Below are 26853 nucleotides of genomic sequence, written 5' to 3' on the forward strand. Positions count from 1 at the left end.
AAAATATGAGACTGTCAGCTGTTTTCACCCTTACATAGTTCAACACTGTGACCTTCTGTTCTGAAAGCAATAGGAGCGAATGAGGGCACCTTCCCTTGGGGCTCTCTCCTCTGTGGCTGTATAAGAGGAAGGTCAGGAGAGGGCAACCAATACACCTTCAGACCCCTTCAAGCCACAGTTGCCGGTGAGATTGCCTGCACTGGCCAATCACTCACCCATTACCCAGCCTGGAGTGATTGCAGGTTATGCAAGAAGGAAAAAAGATCCCTCTTTTTTTCAGATGTCCACTTCCCCTTTTTTGGAAGGAATGTGCTGAAATGACCCATTCTCAAGTGTTCCATGAGCTCCAAGGAGGTTGTGTTTCTTTCATCAGCAAAGAAATATCAAGCAGCATGGACTAAAACAACAGGGTTGCATTGGAGCATTGGGCAGAGATGATAGCACAGTGCGATGAAAAGCAAAGCAAACACTCCGTTCTGATCATTATAGTCTCATCTTTTCTGGGATTAGGAATTGATAAGCAAAGGACTTTATGAAATGGAATTGGTAATTTGTTATTTGTCTCTGGTAGGATTGGCATAAAATATTATTTAAAGTACAGTTGAGCCAAAGATTGTTGGAAGAGTTTCTTCAGAGAAAAATTCTGAGAATTTTCTCTGCTCTCAAAATGATGCTAATAAGGATTGGTGGGGTGTGGATTCCCATTTTCCTCCACAATCCCCAGAATAACACTGTGCTCGGGGCGTTGTGGGGTTTACAAAATGGCAGCCAGGCTCCAGAAATGGAAATTGCATGGTTGGTTCTTGCGGCAGCAGCAATGCAAACCAAAAGCATAAGAATAAAAGCAAAGAAGTCGTGCCATTGCTTGTTTGAGTCGTCCCCCGTGAAACTGTTTTGAAATTTGCCCCCTGCAAAAAGAGAAAGAAATATGTATTCAGTGGAATGCAACTAGGAAAACAATGCATTGCTACATTGGGTTAGACCAGTGGCTCCATGTACGTAATGCAAGGGGGAACTGACCCTCCAAGTGTTCTTGGACGGCAGCTTCCATCAGGCTTCAGCCAGCATGACCAACAGTCAGGGTTAGTGGGTGTTGTTATCCAACAACATCTGGATGGCCATAGGTACACCACCCTTGATTTATACCAAAGCAATTCAGGAGGAAACAATGGTTTTCCTGGAATACTTGGGACCTGTATTTTCTTCCTCCAATCTGCTGCCTTGACTGGATCACAATAATAATAATAATAATAATAATAATAATAATAATAATAGTAGTAGTAATAATAAATTATTTGTACCCTGCCCATCTATAAGAAAGTAACAGGAGGGCATGTGGAGGACCACAGGCTCCCAGATGTACCTAAACATTGTCTTCCGAAAATGGTTTCCCAGATTCAGGTACTTAGAGGCACGAAAATATAGGTGCAAACTCCTGGGAGTCCTGGATGCCTGAGCACCCACAAAAATTCCCCATGAAGGGGCCAGGCAACCACAAATTTCGGTGTCAGGGCCATGCACACTGCGTGGCACTCACAGTTGCGGGGCCAGTCTGGCACTCCAGCATGAAAATATGGCCTTCGTGAATATTTTGCTATCCTCGGTGCCTCCGTCAAGTCTTTTTGAAAATCCATTAATGCTAGTGGCCATAGCAACATCGTTGGCAAAATTAGTTCTGCAGATCAATTGTGCATTGTGCGACCATGTGCTTCCTTTTGTTTGTCACCTCTGCATTTAAGTGCTTGTGATTACTGTATCTGTACTATTTCTTAGTCATTTATTCGGGGGGGGGGACTTTCTTAAGTACGGATAACCATTCTCTTATGAGAGGAAATAGCAATCAGCCCCCCCCCCTCGCTTCACTAGCTTCATCTGTCACTCCATCTCCACCTTTATCTGGATTGAGATAGCCTGGCCACTGTCAGCCATGCATTGATAACCTCAAGTCTGGATTAATGCAATGTGCTCCATGTGGGGCTGCCCTTAGGGCCTGGTCCAGAATCTCCAGCTAGTGCAGAATGGAATGGCAACACTACTGATTGAGGGCAGATGACCATCACCATAGGACACCTCTGCCAAAAACATCTGCACTGGCTGTCCAAACGCTATTGGTCTGAGTTCAAAGTTCTTGTGTTGATATAGAAAGCCCTAAACAACATGGGCCCAGGGCACCTGAGCCCCTATACCCCAGCTTGATTCATCTGGAGGAGTGCTGTTCCTTGCTCCCCATGTTAGAGGACCAACTAGGCTGTCATGAGCTGGAGTCAGATGTAGGTCAGCAATGAAACAAAAAAGCACCCAATGTCTGTGAGGTTAACTCTTTATTCAGAGAAACAAACCAGCTCATTCCTAGTGGTCACAGCAAGCCTTTGCAGTAGGTCTTGCAGCGATGAAGCAGTTGCAAGGACTGAAGTTCCTACTGCTCTCTAAGGTTCCTCCCCCAGTTCCTTCCCCAGCAGTCTAAGACTCTGTTGTATTGTCTCTCTTTGCTCCTCCCAACCTTCATTTATCTGCATTTTCTGGGAGACCAAGGTGGAGAGGAGCTGGTTACAGCAGGTGGTGGAGACATCCTGGCTTCTTCACCAGTCTGACTCATCTTTGACTCTTAGCCTTCCCCTCCTCTCCAACCTCCTTTCTGCCTCTGATTCTGGACTGGCCTCTGTCATGGACTCCTCCTGCTCACTAACCCCTGTTTCCTCTTCAGCTTCCGACAACTCCTCCCTCCTCCCAGGCTGCTCCATCTTCTTCCTCTGACCACTCATCAATTGTCCCACCACCGGTCCCCAGGCTCTGAGCTATCTGCCCTTGGGGGTTCCCCAGCTGGTGCCTCCCACCATCCCTCTGTTTCCAGCAATTCCATGACATAGGCTCAGTTAGAAGGAAGGCATTTAGTGTGGATGGTTCCATTCTATGGGACACCCTTCCAGCAGAGATTCAACAGCCAATCCTCTCTTTTGACTTCCAGGTGACTTTTGAAGAAGGCATCTCTGAAAATAAAATGCCGAATTGAGAAACATCCAGGAACATTGGCATTTTCTTTATACTGGTCCCCCTCCTTCATTATGGTCTACATTGACTGGCAGTAGCTGTCCAGGCTTTCAGGCTGAAAGTCTTCCCCAGCCATACCTAGAGATGCCAAGGGTTGAACCTAAGATCTTCAGCATGCAAAGCAGAAGCTCTGCCATGGAGCTACAGACCTTCCCTATCTGAGCCAAAGCAAAGCTGGGAGCAAAATAATGTTCTCCCGGAGCCTGGGAAGTCTAATTCAATATAGCTAATCCATAGTGCTAATACCACAATTAACTTCCTCTCATGTTGCTGGCTGCTGCATCTTCTCTGTTGCAAAATATTATACTGCTTGTAGCATCTGTTAAGGGCTCGTTTCCTACCCCCATGCAGTAACACTGATGGTCTTCCTTGTGTGAGTGATGGTGTGTGTGTGTGTGTGTGTGTGTGTGTGTGTGGTTTGTTGTTGTTGTTTTGCTACGCTGCCCCCAAGCAGATGGTGTCAAGGAAGGAGTCTGTACTGTGCAAGAAATAATGCTGACACCTAATATTTCTTCCTTTCCCCTTGCTTCTATTGGTTTTGCAAAAGAGAAGTTAAAAAGTGGTGCCGTTAAGGGGGGGGAGGAAGTCAAATATCTTCAGAAAAAAGTCCATGCACCTAGGGAGGAGGAGACAATAAAAACTCACGTAGACTTTTTGCTCTGTTGACTCACAGAGCATGTACAGTGGTACCTCGGATTACATACACTTCAGGTTACATGTGCTTTAGGTTACATGCGCGTCAGGTTACAGACTCCGCTAACCCAAAAATAATACCTCGGGTTAAGAACTTTGCTTCAGGATGAGAACAGAAATCGTGCTCCGGCGGTGCAGCGGCAGCAGGAGGCCCCATTAGCTAAAGAGGTGCTTCAGGTTAAGAACAGTTTCAGGTTAAGAACGGACCTCCGAGACGAATTAGGTACTTCACCCGAGGTACCACTGTAATGTTCCTGCAGCCTTCTTACCTGAAAAATTCCAAAACCCTTTCATAAGCAGGTATTCATAGAATTGTAGAGTTGGAAGGGGCCCTGAGGATCATCTAGTCCAACCCCCTGCAATGCAAGAATATGCAGCTGTCTCATACGGCGATCGAACCTGCAACCCTGGCATTATCAGCACCAACTGAGCTATCCATTCAGCCTATGTTATAATACTTTATTATGAGAACATAAGAAGAGCCTACTGGATCAGGCCAATGTTCTATCTGGCAGTCTGTTTCACGGTGTCCAACCAGGGAACACGCAAGCGGGACCTGAGAACAAAATCCCTCTTCCCTTCCCTGTGGTGTCCAGAAGTAGTCATTGGCAGCCCTCTGCTCCATGAATTTGTCTAATCTTATTTTAAAGCCATGTTGGCCATTTCTGTCTAATAATAATAATAATAATAATAATAATAATAATAATAATAATAAAAAATTTATACTCTGCCCATCTGGCTGGGATTCCTCAGCCACTCTGGGCAGCTTCCAACAGAACACTAAAATACAATAACTTATTAAACATTAAAAGCTTCTCTAAACAGGGCTGCCTTCAGATGTCCTCTAAAAGTCTGGTAGTTGTTTTTCTTTTTGACGTCTGGTGGGAGGGTGTTCCACAGGGCGGGTGCCACTACCGAGAAGGCCCTCTGCCTGGTTTCCTGTAACTTGGCTTTTCGCAACGAGGGAACCGCCAGAAGGCCCTCGGCACTGGACCTCAGTGTCCGGGCAGAACGATGGAGGTCCTGAGAGAGTGAGTTCCATAGTTCAACAGTTTGCTGCATGAAGAAGCACTTTCTTTTATCTGTCATGAATCTTCCAACATTCAGCTTCATTGGATGACCCCAAGTTCTGGTGTTATGATAAGGGTGTAAAGACTGCAGAGAGAATAATTGGGTGCAGTCTTCCCCCCTTGGATCAAATCTATGCTTCCAGGTGCCATAAGAAAGCTGCAGAGATAGCGCAGGATAGTGCACATCCCGGAAATGATCTCTTTCAGCTTCTGCCTTCTGGAAGAATGTACAGGGGTATAAAGACTAGGACTAGCTGCCTGAGAAACAGTTTCTATCCAAATGCGATTTTGGTTTTAAACGCAGTGTAAGGTGTTCTCTATGTGAGTATATTGTATTCAGTTATGGGGTATCAGAGTTTTTAGGGGGCTAACCAGGCTGGGATAGCTGGGATAGCAGGCTTGTTCGTTTTTGAATGCCTGATGTAGATTTTTTTCAATTTTGTTGTTCTGTATGGGACAATGACAATAAAGATTATCATATCTGTCAGGGGTTCAGGAGCAGAGGCACAGGGGAGAGAGGAAGCGGAGAGCGAAGGGGAACAATCCGAGGGCAGCGTAGGGGAGTATGACAGTGGGCCGAGAGATTCCATGAGCTTCTCCAGCGATTCGGAAGATTCACAGAAGGGGGCACCGATGGCCAGGGCAAGGGGGGTCCCGGGAAGGATGCACCAGAAGCAAGGGGCCAGCGGCGACTCCCAAAGCAGCAGCTGGAGATCGGGACCAGCTTCCCCACCAGGGCGTAGCGGGGGGGAAGAGTCCCATGTGTCAGGGCCGGCTTCCCCTCCAGTGGGGAGAGAAGATGAGGCAGGGCTGACCACGCCCCTATCGCTGAGTGAGGGAACGGAGGGGAAGTCAGACCCAGCCAACCCCCCCGAAGGGGGAAGCAGTGACAGGAGCAGTGTAACGGTCAGGAGGAAGGTTGCTGGCTGGGCGCACGCGCCAAGTTCAAATGTACAGGAGCGCGGGACAGCAGGGAGGTCGGATTGGGAGCCAGGTCCTAAAGCACGCCGGAAACAGGGGGAAGAATCCGGGGAATCATCATCAGAAGAGTCCAGAAAGGGCGACACCCCAGTGGGCAGAAGGACCCAGAGGAGAAAGGAGCAGAGGAGGAGGTGGAGCAAGGCTAGGGTCTTGAACTGGTGTCGAGGGGGAGGAGATTCAGATGGAGCTTCAGCGGTCTAGGGTTGAGACGTAGAGCTGCACGCCGCGGCTTTGAAATGGAAACTGAACCTTAATAAAGACTTTTGTAAGAACTGGCGTTGGTCCTTTGTGAGCTGGGACCTTGGGCAGCTCTGACAATATCGTTCCGTATCGTATCGTATAACAGGGAATTTACCAACCACGAACAGCTGGTATTGCTGCTGTCCCAACATTGGTTTTTCTCCGTCTTATCTGACTGAAGTAGGGTGAAGGTGAGGTCATGCACCAACTGAGCCCTTCTGGTATTTCTGCCGGTACGTCCATGCAGCTTTGACCTCACCCTGCCACACCACAGCCCCCATCCAGGTATGATGAGAGGGCAGCTCCGCAGTTACGGCCCACCACACTGGCCACTACTGGGACTTTATATAGCAGTTATCCCATTATTTCTCCATGGCAACCGTGTGAGATAAAGCAGCCTGAGAGTTTGAGACTCATCTCGTATGAGCGAGACTCTTAATCTTAGGGTTGGGGGTTCAAATCCCACGATGGACAAAAGAGTCCTGCATTGCAAGGGGTTGAACTAGATGACCCTCATGGTTCCCTTCTATGAGTCTATGAACCAGTGTGCTTTGTGGCCTAGCTTTACTTGGACTCCAGGTCTTCCCGCTAGAAGTCCAGTGTTGTAATCAGCACTTTTATTCTAGAAAAAATGGTGTTGGCACTCACCATGAAGTTGTTACAGCAAGTGCTACACTTTTAACCAGTGGATTTCTTTTAGGGGGTGCTGGTACTGCATACCCTTGAGTCCCACCCCCCCCCCAAGAAAGAAAAGCACAACTGCACCGCACTAGCTCTCTCACTTTTGTTAACAAGCAACTCCCTTCTAGAGGATTGTTGTGTGAAGCCAGCTTGCTGTTTGAGTGTATTCCATTGCATGCATTTGCAGCAGGAAATTTCCCCAAGGCTGCTTCCTCCTTCATGTACACACGGCAGATGAAGTTGCACAGTGACAGGTTTACGTGATGTAGAAATTTCATTCTGCGCGAACTGACCTATGCAGGCACCCATTCATCCTTTGCAATGGATGGATTTTGCGCTCGTCCTTAGCAATGAGAGTCATTTGAAATCATCACTCTGGCAGTCTGCTATTGGGCAGTGTGTGTGTGTGGCAATTCTCTGCTTTATAACCCACAATCTTTCATCTTGCTTATGTAAGCGAAGGTTCCAATCTCCTGAGTTTGCGGCTGTCTTAGTTAGTGACAAGGAATCGTATTTCCCGTTGCAAAATCACAGAATTTTGTAGAGCTGAGCCAAAGTGAGGGGAGGAGTGAGTATATTTCATTAACATGCTTGCCCCCCCTCAAAAGAGCAACTTGTCTTTATTGAAATAGAGCCCAGTTACTCATTTGAGCTTTTTAGTATGCAGAGTGTGTAGCATACGGCCTGTGAATTTGACTAGACAATAGACTTTACCTGTTGTAATGGTACACAGAGATGCTTGTAGAATAAGAACAGAGTAGAAAGGGCATAACTTGGGTAGTAAAGGCTTCCAATTCTAACCTCACTAACTAGTCTAGAGAAGACAAAGGCAGCCATGCTTATTCCTTTGTTCACAGAGGGCAGATCCAAGGTGACTTCTCATCCTGAGGTTGAAAAGAAGAGTGTGAGGAGGAAGTTGTGAGCCGGATGCAACCAAAGACATTTTAAGCCCAATGCTAAAGAGATAGAAGGGTTGGCCAAGAGGGATAGTCCGGGAATCTGGAGGTCCCTCACTCTGTTTGTCTTAACCCTATACCAACCGCTCTTCTGGAAGCTGAGTTGCACTCTGTTTAGCCATCTTGGGAGGTGGTACTTAAAAGGGCACAGATGTGTTTGCAGTGGGCAAAAGGGAATGTGTCCCTATCACATTGGCAACCAGTGGCAATTCCATACTTTTCCACACTGCACTGTGATTATCAAATGGCCACCATACACAACGTGGCAAGTGGAGAGGTGATGCACATCTGGGATTTATTGCCAGCTGTGGAAGCAGAAACTAAGCCTGGGATTTATCACGACAAATTATAAATATTGTTTCAACCACCCCAATCTCCGAGCGATGCAAGGTTCCCAGAGTTCCAGGCACTTACCCAGGGTTTGATTTCCTCAGAATGAGGAACAGCAGAGACTGTGGTGTCTTTAGTATATGTGGTTTATTTGCACATATATACAACCTGAGCCTTTGATGGAGGGGCTCACAGCATTAACACCCCAAGAAGGTCTTGCCTCTCCCATAGCCACAACCTCGGATTCAGTCAGAAATCAGGCGTGGCTCTCTCTCTCTCAGCCACCCAGCCTGCTTCTTGCCTCTAGCTTCTTGCGCACATTCTCCAGCTCAGCCTTTGGACTTTCTAATTGTGTGGTGAGTTCCCAACCCCCAACCCCCACCCTGGGTGGAAAAAATGACACATGACACAATGATTAAGGTTAATGGGCTAAAAAAAGGCCACAACTTTATTGGTTACAGGTGAAGAGCGGTATTGGCTTAGGCATTGGTCCTAACCGACTATATCCAACTCCAGCCCGTCTGCTTGAAGTCCGGGAAGGGTTAACTACCAGTAGGGGGAGTCCTGCTGATGCACATCAACTAGGAACTCCCCCGGGGTCACCGGTAGGGGGCGTGCCTTAGTCCCTAACCTCCTTAGGCTTTGGACAGGGCCATGCCCCCCGGAATCCTTTAACGGACTACTCTTCAATATGCGGGGCAGGTGATGGCGCTACCTCCCCTCTTCCATCTACAGAACAATACCAATGCCTAACCGCCAGTACCCAGAAAGTTGTGATGATTTGCTACGAGGTAGGCAAAAACCAAGTGGCTGGTGCCAATTTGCCAAGTGGAAAAATTCCTACCAGGCCCCTCAATGGTGACCAACCAAGGTCCATAGCAAGGTCAAGGAACGAAAACCTTATAGGGCGGGAGGGTGGGAAAAGCAGGAACAGCTGACGGGCAGCAAAGAGGGAGATCCCCGGCCATGTCCTGCCTATATAGGGCAGGCCACGCCCCCTGAGCCAGCCGATTGGCCGGCCAGGGGATGACGCGGCCGGGAATCCCCCCCCAATCGCGCAGGGCTGGCTTCCATCCACCGTGGATGTGGGAGGGGCCGTGAAACCCGCAACCCCACCTCCTCCTTAGGCGGAAGTGGCTCTACCAGACAGTTGAGGAGACTTTCTGTCACAGAGCCACTTCTTTGTTACCTTAATGATTCCTGCCATTACCAAGAAACTTTTCTGGCTATTCCAGCAATCAAATCCTTGTTGGAGTCAGGAGTTAGAAGGGACTCAGGCATGCAGCCTACCCTCCCCCCCCCAAAAAAAACACCCCTCGCAACACTATTTTTATAAAGGCATTTTGGTTTTCGTTAAGTCATTTTGTGCCACATGGGATTCACCCACCTGACTTCACCCCATATGTGGCAGAGCAGCAGCTCATGAAGGGCCCTAATGGGTTTTTCTGGTGCATGCCAGTAACTGCAAAAACAAGAGATTTCAAGCACCCAGCTGGCCATGATGCCAAGTTGATGGTCACTGTTTGTTTAATTTATATACTGCCCCTGTGGACCACAGGGTGGTTTACAGCAGAAAAACAACAACACTGATGGAAGTGGAAGGCAAAATGGAAGAGTAATGAAATTCCCTCTATACAAGATTGGATCCAAATATGCAGAATTAGACGGTCTATCAGAAAAAATAAAGAATAAATCAAAATAAGAATTTGCTTCCAAATGGGAGGTTTTCAAAGAATATTTGAAATATAAATATAGTAGTTTAAATTTGGTTGCAGCATTCAAGGAACTTCAGTAATAGTTGCAAGGCAGATATGAGAATTAAGATATATTAAGAAAAAGTTTAATAATGATAAAAGTGTATATTGGAAATAAGTTATATGAAATTGAAATATGGAATAGACGGGAGGTTGGGTCTTTAGTGTTAAGACCAATTTGTGTCTTATTGTTTGTTAAGAAAATTCAGTATCTATTGTTATTCTTGTGTGTAATTTGGTGTTGGTATTTTCTCTTTTTTTCTTTTCTTGCTGTATCAATAAAACATCAAAAAAGAAAAAAAGAAAAACAACAACACAAAAATGCACCACGTAATAGCAAACAAAACAAAACACCTCCCCCCTTGATGGGTCAGCAGTTGGGTGGGAACATCTTGGGTGTGGTTTGGGTACCCATCTGTAGGGCAGAAACAAGTGTGCTCACTGGTTTGTGGAAAGAATGCTCCGAGTTACTTGCAAAAGAGAGGAAGGCCATTTTAACAAGATCACATCATTCACTGCGACGGAGCGGAGGAGCAACAAGGCATCGCGGGGGAATGAGCGTTCCGCACCATCAGATAAGGCTTGTCTATGACAGGCCACATACCTCCTTTGTGCCCTTGAACTGAATTGCACACAGGGAAGGACATGTCATGGCATAAGAGCATTAAGATCTTGCCTCTCCTTCTTTGATGCCACAGATACCATTCACACTGAGCCAACTCTCACGTCCAATCATGTTCAAGGCTACTGTTCCTGCACATGTGCTGCGGTTTAGGGGGGGGGGGAGGGAATCTGGGTATTCAAGGACTAGTGAAAGTTCACTGGACTCTACCAGAACCATGATGGTTTCCAAGTCCTGGGGCTCCCTTCTCTTGGGATGAACGGATTCCAAGTGGTTGGAGTGCTGGACTTGGATCTGGGAGAATTAAGGTCAGATCTGACTTAGCCATGAAGCTGACCTTGGGTGCGAGTCCCTGCCTCTCAGCCTACCCTACCTCACAGGGTTGTTGTGAGTATTAAAGAGGGAGGGGGAGGTCCCCCAAAGCATAGTTTTAAAAAAGTGTTCTAGGTTAATAATTTGGGAATAACAGCTAGCATGGGATAGATTACTCTATTCATAGTAAGCATACATTTAAAGATTGGTAAGAATTCACTAAAAGGGACGTGGGTGGCGCTGTGGTCTAAACCACTGAGCCAAGGGCTTGCCGATCGGAAGGTCGGTGGTTCTAATCCCCGCAACAGGGTGAGCTCCCGTTGCTCGTCCCAGCTCTTGACAACCTAGCATTTTGAAAGCACATCAAAGTGCAAGTAGATAAATGGCATTTCCGTGCGCTGCTCTGGTTTCGCCAGAAGTGGCTTAGTCATGCTGGCCACATGACCCAGAAAAACTGTCTGCTGACAAACGGTGGCTCCCTCGGCCAGCAAAGTGAGATGAGCACCGCAACCCCAGAGTCATTCGCGACTGGATTTAACTGTCAGGGGTCCTTTACCTTTTTAAGAATTCACTATTTTACTACACATTATTAGCCCCTTGGATTCCAGGTATCTGAACTGGGCCGGCCCTACCATTGAACTGAGTGAGGGGGCTGCCTCAGGTAACTAATGTTAGGGGGAGGAAGTTGCAGTGGGGTGTTGAAGGACTGAGCTCTGTGTGCCACTCTGCCTGCCTGCCCTGCTGCCCTTAGTCTGGCTGGCTTTTGCATGTGGAACAGCATGGGGCATTATCTTGTCCTTTGCCTCAGGCTGCAAAATGTCTTGGGCTGGCCCTGAAAGTAGGGAAATAATGATTCCACATTTTGATCATGAACATGTGCCTTGAATGTACAGAAATTGTTGGCTGGTAGGATTTGCTTTCCTCCTTATAACCCCATAGCTTTTAAAATAATTGGCTGGTATTACCAAATGAAATAAGTTCTTTAGCAATTTGTCCTGTGGATTACAAATGAAAATTTAATTACAGCTGGTGCAAATCTTTAGCCAGACAGAAGGGTTGAATGTATATAATTTCCCATAAGCTTTGCTGATAGCTCAATCAGGATTAGATTCGAAGTTCAGTAGAAATACAGATGTACAAAAAAAAGAACCAAAAAAACCCACCTTGGATATATTTGTATAACCTCTATGGTGGGAAATGATCCAGTTAATAAATAACTGTTCAGTGTTTCCTTTGTTAACCATGTGGCTCTACCACTTTGATCTTCTAAGTGACCTTAGTTCTTGTTGATAGATTTAAAGGGATAGAATTGCCAGAAAATAAAGTACTCAATTTCTGCTGGATAATTTCACCATTCACCTGGCAATTTCTTAAACACAAACAGAAAATTGGCAAACTTAAAACTCCTCGTTTTATGAAGCATTTGGATTTCAGGAAGGAACCTGTCTTTGATCATTCCAAAATACGTATTCAGGAACCATTCCTCCCCCCCCCCCCCCCGTTGCCAGGTTAGGTTACATGAAGGGATTTATCATACATAGGCTCATTTTAGACAGCTAAATCTTGCAAGGATGTTGTCTCGTGCTGATTGCAAAAGGGTTTCTTTGCGAGCTATTCCATCAGGAGTTGCCTTTCCAACAGAAAGGAGGGCTGAAACTAAATCAAATGTACAAATTCAATTATGTAAAAGGCCATGGTCCAGAAACCCACAATGGTTAGATTGTGATCTGCTCTTATTTAAAGCCCAAGGCTGCAGTTGTGAAAATCGTGTATGGTAGGCCTACCTCACTGCCAGGGCTGGCTTACCCATAGGCGCTAGGGGTGTGGGGCACCCGAGTGCCGGGTTCTCAGGGGCACCAGGCCGAGAGTTTGGGGCCAAGATTTGGAGTCCGGGGACTGAAGAGCCAAGCCAGCTGATAACTGCTGCCGAGTGGAGCAGAGCCCATTGGAGCACTGCAGGGTTTTTTGCTGCAGGCGCTGAGGCAGCCGGCTGGCTCTGCCCTCTTGCACCCTTGAGAGGCCCTCCCAAGCTAATAATAATAATAATAATAATAATAATAATGTTTATTTATACCCCGCCCTCCCCAGCCAAGGCCGGGCTCAGAGCAGCTTATAAGCAATAATAAAAACAAGTTGAATGATTACAACTTAAAAACAACATTAAAATACAACATTAAAATATTGAAACATTAAAATATTAAAATGCAGCCTCCTCGCAGGAGGAGAAGGAAAAGAAAAAAGAAAGAGAGGGAGGGAATCAAATTGGCTCCAAGCCAAAGGCCAGGCGGAACAACTCTGTCTTACAGGCCCTGCGGGGATTGCTCTCCTCCCTTCAGCTGCGGTGGCATGGGAGAGTTGTGTGCCCCTCAAAAAAACTCAACAACTCTGAGCTGCCCCCCTAAGAAAAGCTCAACAACTTTGGCTTGCCCCCCCCCCAAAAAAATAATAACATCGGGAACACTGGGCATATGCTAAAGACGGCCCTGCTCACTGCCTCTCCTGGTATGCCCCACAGAGGACCTTAAGGTCCACAAATGACAACACTTTGGAGGTCCCAAATCGCAAGGAAGTTAGATTGGGCTCAACTAGGGCCAGGGCCTTGTCAGTACTGGCCCCAACTTGGTGGAACACTCTGTCACAAGAGTCTACGGCCCTGCGGGATTTGACATCTTTCCACAGGGCCTGCAAGACAGAGCTGTTCCACCTGGCCTTTGGTTTGGACTCAGTCTGACCCTTATGCTTCCCTCCCCTTATGGTTTTGATCTATGGGCTACTATTAAAATGAGGCTGCATTTTAAATTGTATTTTAACCAGTATTTTGAATTGTTTTTCCCCCTCCCCCCCATTATGTTTTTATTGTAAATTTACTGGTGTTAGCCGCCCCGAGCCTGGCTCTTACCGGGGAGGGTGGGGTACAAATAAAAAATTATCATCATCATCATCATCATCATCACAAATTGGAGCACAGGAGTATTGGAAGCTGACTTGTACTGGTCCATCTAGCTCCAGAGTTTCAGGAATAGGGCATCTCCAGCCCCACCTGGGCTTGCCAGGGACTGAACCTGGGACTTCCTGCATCCAAAGTTGTTGTTCCACCACTGAGATGCAGTTCTTCCCCTTACGTTGCTTGCTTGTGTTTTCAATGAATTCAAAAGCAGCTTGAAATGCAGCAAGGAGAACATTACATAGACCCACAGAAGTGGAAGGGACCTTGCAAGTCAATGTAGCAACCTTGCCATTGCATCATCCCCGAGAATATATCCACTCAAATCTCTGCAGAAACATCTCCAGCAAAGGAGAACCCATCGCCTTTTGAAGCAGTCTGTGTAGCAGCTTTTGCCATTAGGCTCTCTTAATATTTCACAGAACATATGTGAAAACAATGGTTCCGAATGACAATTAACGACGCTCTTTGTGTTCCTGGATGGAATGATATCCTGGGGAGGTCGTAGCAGAGGGTAACCATGCAGTACTGCATTTAACTGCGGAACGTTGTTCTGTGTGAATAGGTCCTCTTGACTTGTGTTGTCATAGTGACTAAGATTAGAAGAAAGAGGGTAAATAATGAAGCAGGTGTGCCTTTCGAAACAGGAGCTGATTTGTCCTTGAGCTTTTGCCAAAGAGATAAAAGGAAGAAAAAGTAGCTACAATGCAATGCAAAATCGGTTGCTAATATAAATACATTGGAGGGAGAGGAGGGCATCCTTCCCTAAGGAATTAGCAAAACAAAGTGCACAAATGAATGCGAGTTGAGTTTGTGATAGCTGATCAGGCCATGGCTGTGGTCCGTGCCATGTTCTCGTGTTTCAGATCCTCTAGGCAAAAAGAAACTTCCTAGAAGCTCTGTACAGTGGTACCTCAGGTTACATACACTCCAGGTTACAGACTCGGCTAACCCAGAAATCATGCTTCAGGAGGAGTGTTAAAATGCTAAGGGAAAAGAAGACGTAGAATTGCAGCGGAAAATTGTGTTTAATTTTAGGGTGGAATAGAAAAAGAGAATGAATTTATATTTAATTGGTTAAGAAGGGTTGCTGAATAATGGTACTAAATTAAGGATGCAAAAAGGGAAAGGTATGGGGAAGTCAGGGAAAAGAGGGTTATGAAAATAAGGTTAAGAAAATATGAGTTTTTGTGTTTGTTTTTATGTTGTTTTTTGTTTATGTTAAAAAACTGGAAATCAATAAAAAAATTTATAAAAAAAAACAAACAGAAATCATGCTTCAGGTTAAGAACTTTGCTTCAGGATGAGAACAGAAATCGTGCTCCCGCAGCGCGGCGGCAGCAGGAGGCCCCATTAGCTAAAGTGGTGCTTCAGCTTAAGAACAGTTTCAGGTTAAGAACGGACCTCCGGAACGAATTAAGTACTTAACCCGAGGTACCACTGTACTTGCAAAGATGAAATTGCTAGGGAATGCTCTCGCAAAGGGACAAAACTGTTGATGATGAGTTTCCTTTTTTGCCAAGAATGAGAAACTCTTACACTTTAGTTTTAATTGTTCAAGGACTACTCTTGAAAATTTTGCTGAAATTTCTGAAGGGGGGGCAACTGCACCCTAAAATGTTTGGAAAACCCCTTGGGGGGGGGAAATGCCCCTCCCCCCCCCACAAACAACAAGTTCCAGTCAAGTCTCAATGCCAAAATAAAAACTCAAGATAATTCAACTCCACCCTTGCAATTCCATCTTTGGGGCTGAGAAACGGTTGCTGTCCTGTGTCCCGTATTGGAGCTGGAAGTGCTGATTGATTCATTATGGCCAACGATGCAATTACATTCCTTGGAGGACAAACTACTGCATAGAAATCCTATGACAGAATGCTAAGAGGCAAGTCTACAGGTCTCATCCACAGAAAATGGGGGAGATTTGAATACTCAATCAGGTTTTTGACTCAGTGCCTATGATCTTAATGCACAAGGTGGTTCTGTAAATGTTAGCTGCTCACTCTCCTGTTCCTTAAACAACCACATAGCCAAAAAAGTAAGAGAGGGAAGAATCTGTTCTCGGTCTCCAAGAACCATCACAAATGTCTAGATGTTTTTACTGGGCGGTCTCTTTCCTTGAACTCCCCTATAGCTCCTATCCTTGTCGTTCACAGGAATTTTTGGGCAGAAGCTGGAAGACACCGTCCGTTACGAGAAAAGATATGGAAATCACCTGGCGCCCATGTTGGTGGAACAGTGTGTGGATTTTATCCGGCTGCGGGGGCTGAAGGAGGAGGGGCTTTTTCGACTGCCTGGCCAGGCCAACCTCGTCAAAGAATTACAGGATGCTTTTGATTGCGGAGAAAAGCCATTGTTTGACAGGTAAGGTGGCAAACAAGCATTTCCCAGGGCAATATGTTAACATTGGGGTCCCCAACATAGGATTGCAGACTTGGCCATCTGTTCCAATGTCCTGCAAGTCAGGAATATTTTGCCCAGCATGGGGCTCAAACCCCTGACCATGAAGTTAAGAGTCTCATGCTTTATCAGCTGAGCTATTCCAGTATTTTTGGATGCCCTGGGTTTCAATCACAGCCCCCTGTTCCTCCTACTATATATTTTTTAAGCTTTCTGCTTTATTATTTGTTTTCGGGTGGTGGCAGTGTTTTGCCTGTTTTGTGAACCGGGTGTTTTGTGCTGCCTGTGACAGTTTCTCACGTTGAAAGCTGACTGCTGAGATTAGAGCCAAGAGTGTTTAGTAAGTCAAGCGATTGATTGGGAAATTCTGAATTCAAATCCCTCCTTCAACCTGAAGCGTTTTCTGCCCTGGACTTCTTGGGGAGGGGAAGGGTGGGGTATAAATTTAATAAAGTAAAATAAAATGAATGAACGAATCTTCCATAATTCAGATGCAACATGTGGCACACAGCAATGAATGTATGATTTTGAGCTTCTGTTATATGTACAAAGATCCATCCTAAGAAGAATCTGAAGCTCTTTCATCTAACCTTCATTTTCATCCTAGGATAATTTATTAGGTAGACGAACTCGGTGACAGTCAACATTTCCACGCCAAGCATGGCATGCCTTGGAGCCCGATACATCTTGGGCTCTTTACTTTATAAAAAGTTGACTAAAGCAGGTGGATGATGGAGGCAATAGATAGGCAGATTTTTTCTACCTCTCTCTAGGGATGGTTCACATTATCATTGCTTCCTGAACCAGTATGCCAGTGTTAGGGAATGTTTATGGTTCTGGGGGCCAGATCAGAATTGGCCTTGCAGGCCAAATATGACATCGCATGATTGACAGGTGGTCTCTTATCGTGGCTTTGCAAATCTTCCCAAGCTTCCCATTTAAACCAAACATAGCCAAAATGCAGCCATCCTTCAGAATTTGCGTGTCTCCAAAGTTTGCAATTCAATTCTCAGACCAAGCAATGTGTGTGAAAATGCATATATTGGGGCAAAGCATGCATACTGCTGCATATATTTAGTGGAAATAACATGCAAAAATGCATTATATTAGCGCAATTGCTTGCAAAAATTGATTCTCTTGTGGAGCATATTAGAAGAGACTCACACTAAATTTGTGCTAACGTGTTGATGAATATTCATGAGGATCTTTTTTTTTTTTTTTTAAAAAAAGGCAATCGCAAATGGATGTGGAAATGTGGAGAACTAAATTTAACATGAGAAAAATGAGAAATGGGAATTGATGGATTTGCCGAACCCTTGTTATAATCCACCAGCTGAACGCCAATATTTTTAATACACATTGTGGGGAGGTCTTGCAACTGAACATAAAACAAGTGTTAACTATTTTCTTCTGGCAAATGTCAGAACTGCATAAGCAGTTGCTGGCTATCTTACCTTCTCAGGGATTCTTGTTTGTGTTCTAACACAGGGAGAGGGTGTGTGTGTGTGTGTGTGTGTGTGCGTGAGAGAGAGAGAGAGAGAGAGAGAGAGAGAGAGAGAAGTCCGTTGATATAAGACCCTGCCCTTCAAACTCAAGCTGCCCTTTTTTGCCAGCAAGCACATTTTGCCTCTGCAATTTACTGAGGAGCGGCCGTGCTGTGAGGGATGGTGCCACTGAGCTCCTGTGTTTGTGTAGCTTAAAGCGCATTTCTGCTGGCCTCAGCAACTGCGTTTCCTGCCGCTCAGTGAAGGCAGTTCAGCAATATGGGCCCCTGCAGAATAGCTGTATCCTGCAAAATGGCCTTGGAGGGACTTGGCTTTCCAGCCTATTTCTCACTCCCTGCCTTGAAGGCGCAACATATTTAATTGGGATGGAGCTAACCCAAGTGTCCAAATAAGGCACAGCATGGGAAGATCAAAATTAAAACAGTGCTGCTCATTGCGAGTACTAATGGGGTTTCACGACCCTCCAGTTCCTAGAAAACATTGGGGGAAGGCTGTAGCTCAGCATCAGAGCCTGTGCTTTGGGCTTTGGGGTCCACAGGCTCAATCCTTGTCACCTCCATGGAGGGCTAGAACAGACCCCTGTCTAGATCCCTGGAGACCCACTGCCAGGTAGTGTTAGGTTGTGGGTGAACATATCAGACGACACAGCGATTCTCCAAACAGCTCTTGTTTATTCACAGGTCAGAACAGAACTGAACTGAAAGGTTTAACCAGCCTGCTTATATAGAGCTCCAGTACAACGTAACTGTAACAACTTTCTGTAACTATCCAATCACTGAACGTCACTTTCGATCCCTTATTTGCATATGTGGACCTGAACTATCTACAGTATTCCCCTGCTGGCCCAGGGTGAGAACTTCAGTACATAACAGGTAGCACAGACCACAAGTGGGGAACATGTCGCCCACTGGATATTTGTTTTGAACCCCACTTAGCCCCAGCCATGTCAGGCAGGGTGTGAGTTGTAATCCAATAAGATTCGAAGAGTCGCAGGTTCGCCATTCCTGACATAGATAATATTTTGCTGGATGGGTCAATGTTTGGGAATAAGGCCATTTCCTGTGCTTTCTGCAGTTGAAAGTCAGTGTGAGTTGACTACATAATGGTGTGCAAAATTTAAATTCAGGCTGTGTCTGCATGCCATGATAGCAGTGTTTTACTGTGGCGTGCATTCGTTTTTCTGCGCATTTGCTCAGTGGGACATCTCTCAGGCAAATAGCAACGGCATGTTACTTATCTGATGGGCTGAGCTTCCCTATAGACTTTTGGAAACTTACAACATTTTTAAAATGATTCTGTTCCTTGTTTTGTAGCACTCAGCACCACTGCTGTTGAAGGAACTTAACTCCCCATATACATTCTCTCCCTTTCTATTTTCCCCAAGACTGTTTTCCCCACCAAGTTACATAAATACGTGAAAGGTTCAGTGAAAGCGATAGCAGATGAAATGCATACAAATAGAGCTAAGTGACACTTGTCACAACTTTCATGAAAGCTATCAGTGGTGCCAAAAAAGATTCTTCGCCTTCTCTGTCATTTTTCAGTACTCCGTGGAAAAGGTTTCCTTATTCAAACATGGCCCTCACTCTCAGTTGCCTTCACTTGCCGTCAGTGATCTCCTAATCTGATTGGCTACATATGTTGAGACATTCACTTTGTAATTCCTGAATGGAGGAAGAAACACAGCCAGAGAAAACAGTGATAACCAGGACTGGAAAAGCTGGATATTTGTGCATCTCTTTGGAAATGAAAATGTGTTTCCTGCTGAAATTTATAATTTCTGCTCACAAATTGAAACTAGTAAATGTTTGGTTCGGTTATTTCAGCCACTTCAAACACAGCTCAAATACAATGTTAATCTATGTCTATCTGTCTATCTATCTATCATCTATCTATCTATAGTGGTACCTCGGGTTAAGAACTTAATTTGTTCTGGAGGTCCATTCTAAACCTGAAACTGTTCTTAATCCGAGGTACCACTGTAGCTAACGGGGCCTCCTGCCGCCACCGCATGATTTCTGTTCTCATTCTGAAGCAAAGTTCTTAACCTGAGGTACTGTTTCTGGGTTAGTGGAGTCTGTAACCTGAAGCGTCTGTAACCTGAAGCGTCTGTAACCTGTAACTGTATCATCTACCCATCTACCCATCCATCCATCCATCCATCCAAAAAGGACCTCAGGCTGGCGTATTGGGTTTCCCCCCATCCTCTTTTTATTTTTGCAGCAACCTCATGAGGTAGGTTAGGCTAAAAGATGGTATCTGACTCAGGGGCACTCAGCTGATCTTCATAGCTGAGCAGGGATTTGAACCCTTATTTGAACTGAAAGAAATGATCTTGTAATACTCCAGTGCGCCTGTGAGAAAGCATTTGTAATCCATGTATAATAGAACTTCAATACAAGGTACAAGAGGCCAGCAGAGAGGCAATATGTAAACTTGGCTTTTGGTGGGACTTTAGGAAAAACGAATGTTACTTCTGGGAAGGCCAGCAGATGCCAACAATGCTTCTTCAATTTGCATGCACAAAAACACGCAGAATACCGAAGTAGGAAGACTGAGCACTGGGAAATCAAATGGGTAGAGGTCCCAGGATGCGCTTCCTTTATTAGGTTGGCTGAACTGCAACAATTGTTAACAGAACTAGGTTTTGCTGTATGCTCAGTGGGAAATTGCATACATGGTAGTGAGCTGTTTGAGAAGAAGATGACATTTGTTTATCTTCAGATTCCCCCACCCCTGACCACAAATACACATTAAGAAAACAAAGCATTGGGTTCCATTAGTTGAACAATAAAAGGAAAAGGGGGGTTGAATTTTAGAGCAACATTACATGCTTGCTGCAAAATTGATTCAAAGCCATCTGTTAATTTATTGTGCTTTTACGGGGGGCATTTATATATATATATATATATACAGTAAACGTTATAGCTTTTTAATTGGAATTTGAAGAAGGTATGGGAGTATGCTCAAGCAAGCACTCATCACTTTGGAATTTTCTACTCTTGAACTAAATAGCCATGAGAGAGAGAGAGTAGATATCTTGGAGATATATATTCTGAAGATATATGTACACCATATGAACAGGGGTTCTTCAAGATGATGTGATAGCATTAATCCACAAACCCAATTTATCTGGAGAATTTATCTGATTGACAATAATGAAATTACATTGGAAAGTCAGTGCAGTCCTTTGGGTGTGAGCTCAAGAGCATCTTTGGATGTGCATGCACAATGATATATATTTCTTTTGTATTTTCTGTTACTTAGGCACAGCCCCTAGTTTCAAAAATGGCAAGTCAGACAACTAGACATGCCACCAAAGCCCATATTTCCTGGCTCCAAATATTAGAGTTTGGAGCTTGTAATTCTCACCTCAAATCAGCATTGGGTGAGTAGGAAAGAAGGAGGAGTTGATGAGAAGGTAGGGGCAATTTTCTCTCCATATCTGGTAATTTTTTTGGGGGGGGGGGGAGAAGCTCAGGAAACACTTGGATAAAAAATAAGCTTTTTCCAATGATGCTTTGAGAGTGTAACACTACAGGTTGTAAGGGGAGTGAGTTCTGGGCTCTATGGCCATGCACAAAGACTAGGGTGCCATAGAGTATGTTCTCCTCAGCAACTTCTGTAATGGTAGAGAGGAAACATTGTACCTATAAGTCTGATGAAAACACCAATAACAATACAGTGGTACCTCAGGTTACATACGCTTCAGGTTACATACGCTTCAGGTTACACACTCCATTAACCCAAAAATAGTGCTTCATGTTAAGAACTTTGCGCAGCAGGAGGCCCCATTAGCTAAAGTTGTGCTTCAGGTTAAGAACAGTTTCAGGTTAAGTGACCTCTGGAACGAATTAAGTACTTAACCCGAGGTACCACTGTACAGTAAAACCCAGAGGAGACGTTTTTCCTTAGAACGTGCAAAACCCTGTGAGAAATTGGTCCGTATAGTAAAAGCTATGGTTTTCCCAGTAGTGATGTATGGAAGTGAGAGCTGGACCATAAAGAAGGCTGATCGCCGAAGAATAGATGCTTTTGAATTATGGTGCTGGAGGAGACTCTTGAGAGTCCCATGGACTGCAAGAAGATCAAGCCTATCCATTGTGAAGGAAATCAGCCCTGAGTGCTCACTGGAAGGACAGATCGTGAAGCTGAGGCTCCAATACTTTGGCCACCTCATGAGAAGAGAAGACTACCTGGAAAAGACCCTGATGTTGGAAAAGATGGAGGGCACAAGGAGAAGGGGACGACAGAAGACGAGGTGGTTAGACAGTGTTCTCAAAGCTACCAGCATGAGTTTGACCAGGCTGCGGGAGGCAGTGGAAGACAGGTGTGCCTGGCATGCTCTGGTCTATGGGGTCACGAAGAGTCGGACATGACTAAACGACTAAACAACAACAAAGCAGCAGAAAATGTTAGAGACCTTTCTTTATCCCCCCCCCCACAATATTTCAGGAGGGTTTCATTTCATCACCCAATGAACAGCAGCAGAAGAAAAGAGAATTCCAGAATTTCCAGAGCAGCTCTTAACTTCTCACCATTGAAAGGACCTTGGACAATAGCTGCCTGCTGTCCAAGGCACTGTCCAGGCCACCTTTCTATTGCTCTTCCTAGCAAGCATCTTTCCTGCGGAGGTTGAATTGTGCCCTGTGCGTGCTAAATCAGGCACAACATTGAAAGGCTGACATGCAGGGCAAGCTGCCTGCTTAAGATACTCCCATTCTCAGCTTGGTTAATGGTTTCCACCTTAGAGTTAATTACACAGTGGCTGGCACCTGTTTAGCAGTGCTATCCATCACAGAGTCTCAAAGCAATGAGCAGGCATTAATAAATAAAGCTGCTCAATTTTCGTGTGAGGAAGTATCATCATCTCTTTTTTCACAGAAGGGACACCCAGCCATCAATAAGGAAGTGGTGGTATGACAAGTTGCAAGAAGTAATCGCTCCACTTTATTCTGCACTAATCTGGCTTCGTTTGGAGTGTTGTGTCCAGAATGCAACGCCTTGCTTTAAGAAGCATAGCTTTGAAAAGAGTTCAGAGAAACACAATGGCCAGGAGCATGAAAAGCAAGTTCTATGAAGAAAGGCTGAAGGAACTGGGAATGTCTATCCTAGAGAGGAGTGAGGGAACACATAGAAAATAATGATTTCGCTGAGGTATGCTGAAGAAAAACAGCATATGATATATGGAGGAAATGGGGAAAATGAACTCTTTCTTAAGTTAGGCCTCTGCAGGGTAGAAACTCCTTCAGAACTATTCTTCCTCCCAACTCCTCCAATGGTCAAATCTTACCCATCTTCTTCACAGACAGCTAACTTCTGACTGATGAGGCTCCATCAGAGTCTCCTGTCATTGAGACCAATAGCAGAATTAACCCCTTAAGTCACACACCAAATAATCCCCGTTGTTGTACTTCCAACACTCTGCTCAATGGAGATCTTAAAGGTTGTACTAGTGGCCTTCAAGGCCCTTTCCTGTTTTACAGTTCTATAACATGACTATTCCAAGCTGACTTAATAGATGCTAACAATCACCATTGATTGGGATGTAATTATAGTAATGCTATTTAATTATTTACATAGCTTCTGGGGATATTCTGAACACTTCGTATACAATCTCATTATTCCTTAAAACAGCTCCGTAAGGTATGTTGGTATTATTATATCCCCATCTTGCAGATGATATAGACTTGTGCCACCTTGAATGGTCTTGTCAAGGTGGGAACTGGGTATTTTCTGAACCCTAGATAGTCTGTTACAATGGAATGACAATGTGCAATGAATGTATGATTACTTACAGGCCAGGTCCATGGGGGAACATACTTGTACCCACAACCCCAAGAACAAAAGACTGAATCCCTTTTATTCTAGATGATTTTTTTTTTTTAATATTGCGTTCTTCCAAGGAGCTCAGGGCAGTGTACATGCCCTCCCCTTTTAAATTCACAACATTCCTGTAAGGTTGTTTAGGCTGAGAGGCAACAGTGAGTTGCCCAAAGGTCATACATTTGAACATGTGCCTCTCCAGTTGAAGGCAATGCTATAACCACTATACCGCATTGTATTTCCCCAAGAACATACCCTTGAGTACATAATGAATAACATCCATATTTTTGACAGCCGTTCAACCCAAATTACCCCAATATTTCATTATACTCCAAAGTCAGGAGTTCGTTGCTTTTAGTCATTTAACTCCATTGCAATTTTGTTTGGTCAAACTTGAAATTATACATTTGATTCTGACTATATTTTAGGAACGAACCATCTTTTTTGACCTCTGCTTATGCAAACAGGCCTTCAATTATATAGACAAACAAGAAATTAAATGGAAAATGGAAATCTTTTAAAGGAATTTTTTAATGAAAGAAATTGAATTGGATTTCTCACCCCACCCCCCGCAACACACACTTTTTTAAAAAAGTAAATTATCTTTCTCATCATTTGTTCGCGTTGCCATTGTTGTATGATTACGAAGATCTGTTAGAGGAGGAAAATATTTGAAATGTCACAGAGATGGGTATTAATATTTATGTGGGAACATTTTCCTGGGCTATTTCCATAGGTAAACAAAGTCTAGGTATCAGAGGAATTTAAAAGTGGGTCAGCTGAGGTAGTATATGCATAACTGAGATGGTATAATGATATTGTATATCACATAAACAGCATCAAGTGTGATCTTACGTATTGTTGTCTAAAGGGAACTAACTGCTGTTAATGTTATTCATGCTGTCTGGGAAATAGCTATGCGATTTAGATTTTTAAGAGTTGGCCATGGACTTTGGAATTCATTTGTTAAAACCCCATTTATCACACAGTTGCATAAGCTTAGGCTCCCCACAGGGCTGGATTTAAGTTTGATGAGGCCCTCAGCTACTGAAGGTAATGGAGCCCTTTATATGTCCAGCTGTCCTTTGTCAACAAATTGTCACTGTTTTTTGTGTTGAATATATGCTATATGGTAATTTATGGACCTAATAGGTATCTAAAGCCATTTGCACATGTTGCCATGCAACCAGTCCATGCAGAATGTAGGCACCCTATATATAGAAATGAGCAAACCAGTGATACAGTGGTACCTCGGGTTAAATACTTAATTTGTTCTGGAGGTCCGTTCTTAATCTGAAACTGTTCTTAACCTGAAGCACCACTATAGCTAATGCGGCCTCCCGCTCCTGCCGCGCCACCAGAGCATGATTTCTGTTCTTATCTTGAAACACTATTTCTGGCTTAGTGGAGTGTGTAACCTGAAGTGTATGTAACCCGAGGTACCACTGTATTTTCGGGAGCAGACTAGCAGGCGGGGCCCATTACTTACATCATAGGAGCCTACACAACACAAAACACCGTTGCTGTATGTAGGTTTTATTTTATTTGTTTTTTATCTTATATTTTGGAAATGTACATCCAGGGTTTTCCCCCCTCAATTTTTTGGGGGGCTTCCAAGAGAGTGGGGCCCTAAACTATAGCTTGTTTAGCTTATATGTAAATCCGGCACTGGCCCCCTATGACATCAGAGCAACTACACCAATGGGAGCTGGGGGCAGCAGTGTGACATCGCTGTCTGAAAAGTCTCACTGTGATGTCAGAGGAGATCTGGCAGCTGTATTAGTAGAAGCAGGGCAAGGAAAGGGGTAAACAGGCAGGAAGACTGCAAGAGTCAGAAGAGGAGTGACTTCCGGAGGCGGCGCGAACGGTAATGGCGGTCCTCTTCCACTAGTGAGGAGGAAGCTCCGCGGAATTGGGTCGTCCGCTACGGCGAAGCGGAGACCCACTTTGGAAACCCACAGGCAGCAAGAGCCTGTGGTCTTGAGACTCGGTGGGCGCCAGAAGCGACCCCCAAAGCGCTGAAGGAACCCCGTAAGGGGCTCCGGAACGTGGAGGGGGTAGCGGCACTGTGAGTCGTTTCGCGATCCGCGGAGTGAAGCCGCGCTGCTGCTGCCGGTGAGCGCTGACCTCTCTTCCTGAAAACTTCTGATTCGGAAAAGCAACAACCCGTGAGTAAAGAAGGACTTTATAAAATCTGAGACTAAAAACTACTGAATTTGGCTGAAAGCGGAGCGATGTGAAAACAGGAAGTCCGTCTTCCGCTGTCACTGAACTTCAAAGCAAAGAGCTGGAGGAGTGGAGGCAAAGAAAGAAATTTTTAACTTAATTGATCTGAGCACCCATTGAATTTTCCTGTAAGCAAACAAGGACTTTAAGCATTTGATTTATGCTCTTTATCTGCATTGTGATACCTTTCTTCTATTGGAAATATAATTTGAGTAAGAAACCCAGGTGTTGGAGCTGCCTGAGCAACTGAGCTGTCAGTTTGCAGATTTGGACACTTTGAATTAAAAATTGCAACAATCTGAGGGAGTTTGGACTTGCTACTTTGAAGTAACATTTGGAATACCAGCATGCACTGTCTGAAACAGTTGTGACTGCCAATATTAACTCTGCTTAAAACTTGTTATTGAAGGTTCCTGGATTTTAAACTTGACTCTAGTAATTTTACCAGAACTGATCTCTTTCCTAAAGACATTTTAAGCTCCCCCTAGAGGATTTGGGATTTATAACAGTGACATCATTTTACTTTCCTTTTCCCGGTCTCCTGTTTGATTGTTAACATCTGGGCTGTTGCTTTCTCATGGGAACAACTCAGCTTGACCTTGACTTTTAGATAACTCTGGAATGAGTGGTGCAAGAAAAAAGGGACCAAAAACCAGACAAACAACTTTAACAACTTTAACCTCAGCCTCACAGACACGTAGATCATCTGTACCTACTCTGCCTTCAGAGGAAGAAGCTGCTTCTCTGCCACAAGCAGGGGAGGGAGAAATTGAGCAATTACAATTGGAAGATATGGCCTCAGGAGCAACTGCTTCTATATTAGAGAAAATTTATGAAAAATTGGAATCTTTGGATAAGAGAGTGGAATCTTTGGATAAGAAAGCTGACGAACAAACAGCTAAAATTGACCAAAACACAGAATGCCTAAATAGATTAACTGGTCAAGTATCACAGAACGTACAAGCAATTGGAGAACTGACGGAGGCCACAGTAGAAAATCGGAAATTGGCTGAGGATACTAGCCAAAGACTTGGAAATTTAGAACAAGAGGTAAGACCACTCTGCAAACAAGTAGGTGAACACCAGACCTATCTCTCTATGATAGAACTGCGGAATAGGGAGAGTAACCTAAGGATAAGGTCGATACCAGAAGCGGAAGAAGGCAACTTAGCTGAGTTTTTGACCAAAGAATTTTCCAAGTTTTGGAATTTAGAGGAAAAGGACTTTAAAATTGTATCAGCTTTCAGGCTTGGAAGACTGGCAAAGAA

At 44.7% G+C, this 26853-nt stretch overlaps 1 protein-coding gene across 7 annotated transcripts in view; it reads left to right on the forward strand.

Annotated features, from left to right (window-relative positions):
• The window catches only part of ARHGAP24 (Rho GTPase activating protein 24), a 415806-nt gene that overhangs the window by 360577 nt on the left and 28376 nt on the right, over positions 1–26853 (forward strand). For all 7 annotated transcript variants that reach the window (XM_079990832.1, XM_079990834.1, XM_079990831.1 and 4 more), the window contains one exon: positions 15785–15992. In XM_079990832.1, the coding sequence (XP_079846958.1) occupies positions 15785–15992 (208 nt within the window). The remainder of the gene's footprint in view (positions 1–15784; positions 15993–26853) is intronic.

Source organism: Podarcis cretensis (genome assembly GCF_951804945.1).
Source record: "Podarcis cretensis genome assembly, chromosome: 9".
NCBI classification, from domain to species: Eukaryota; Metazoa; Chordata; class Lepidosauria; order Squamata; family Lacertidae; genus Podarcis; species Podarcis cretensis.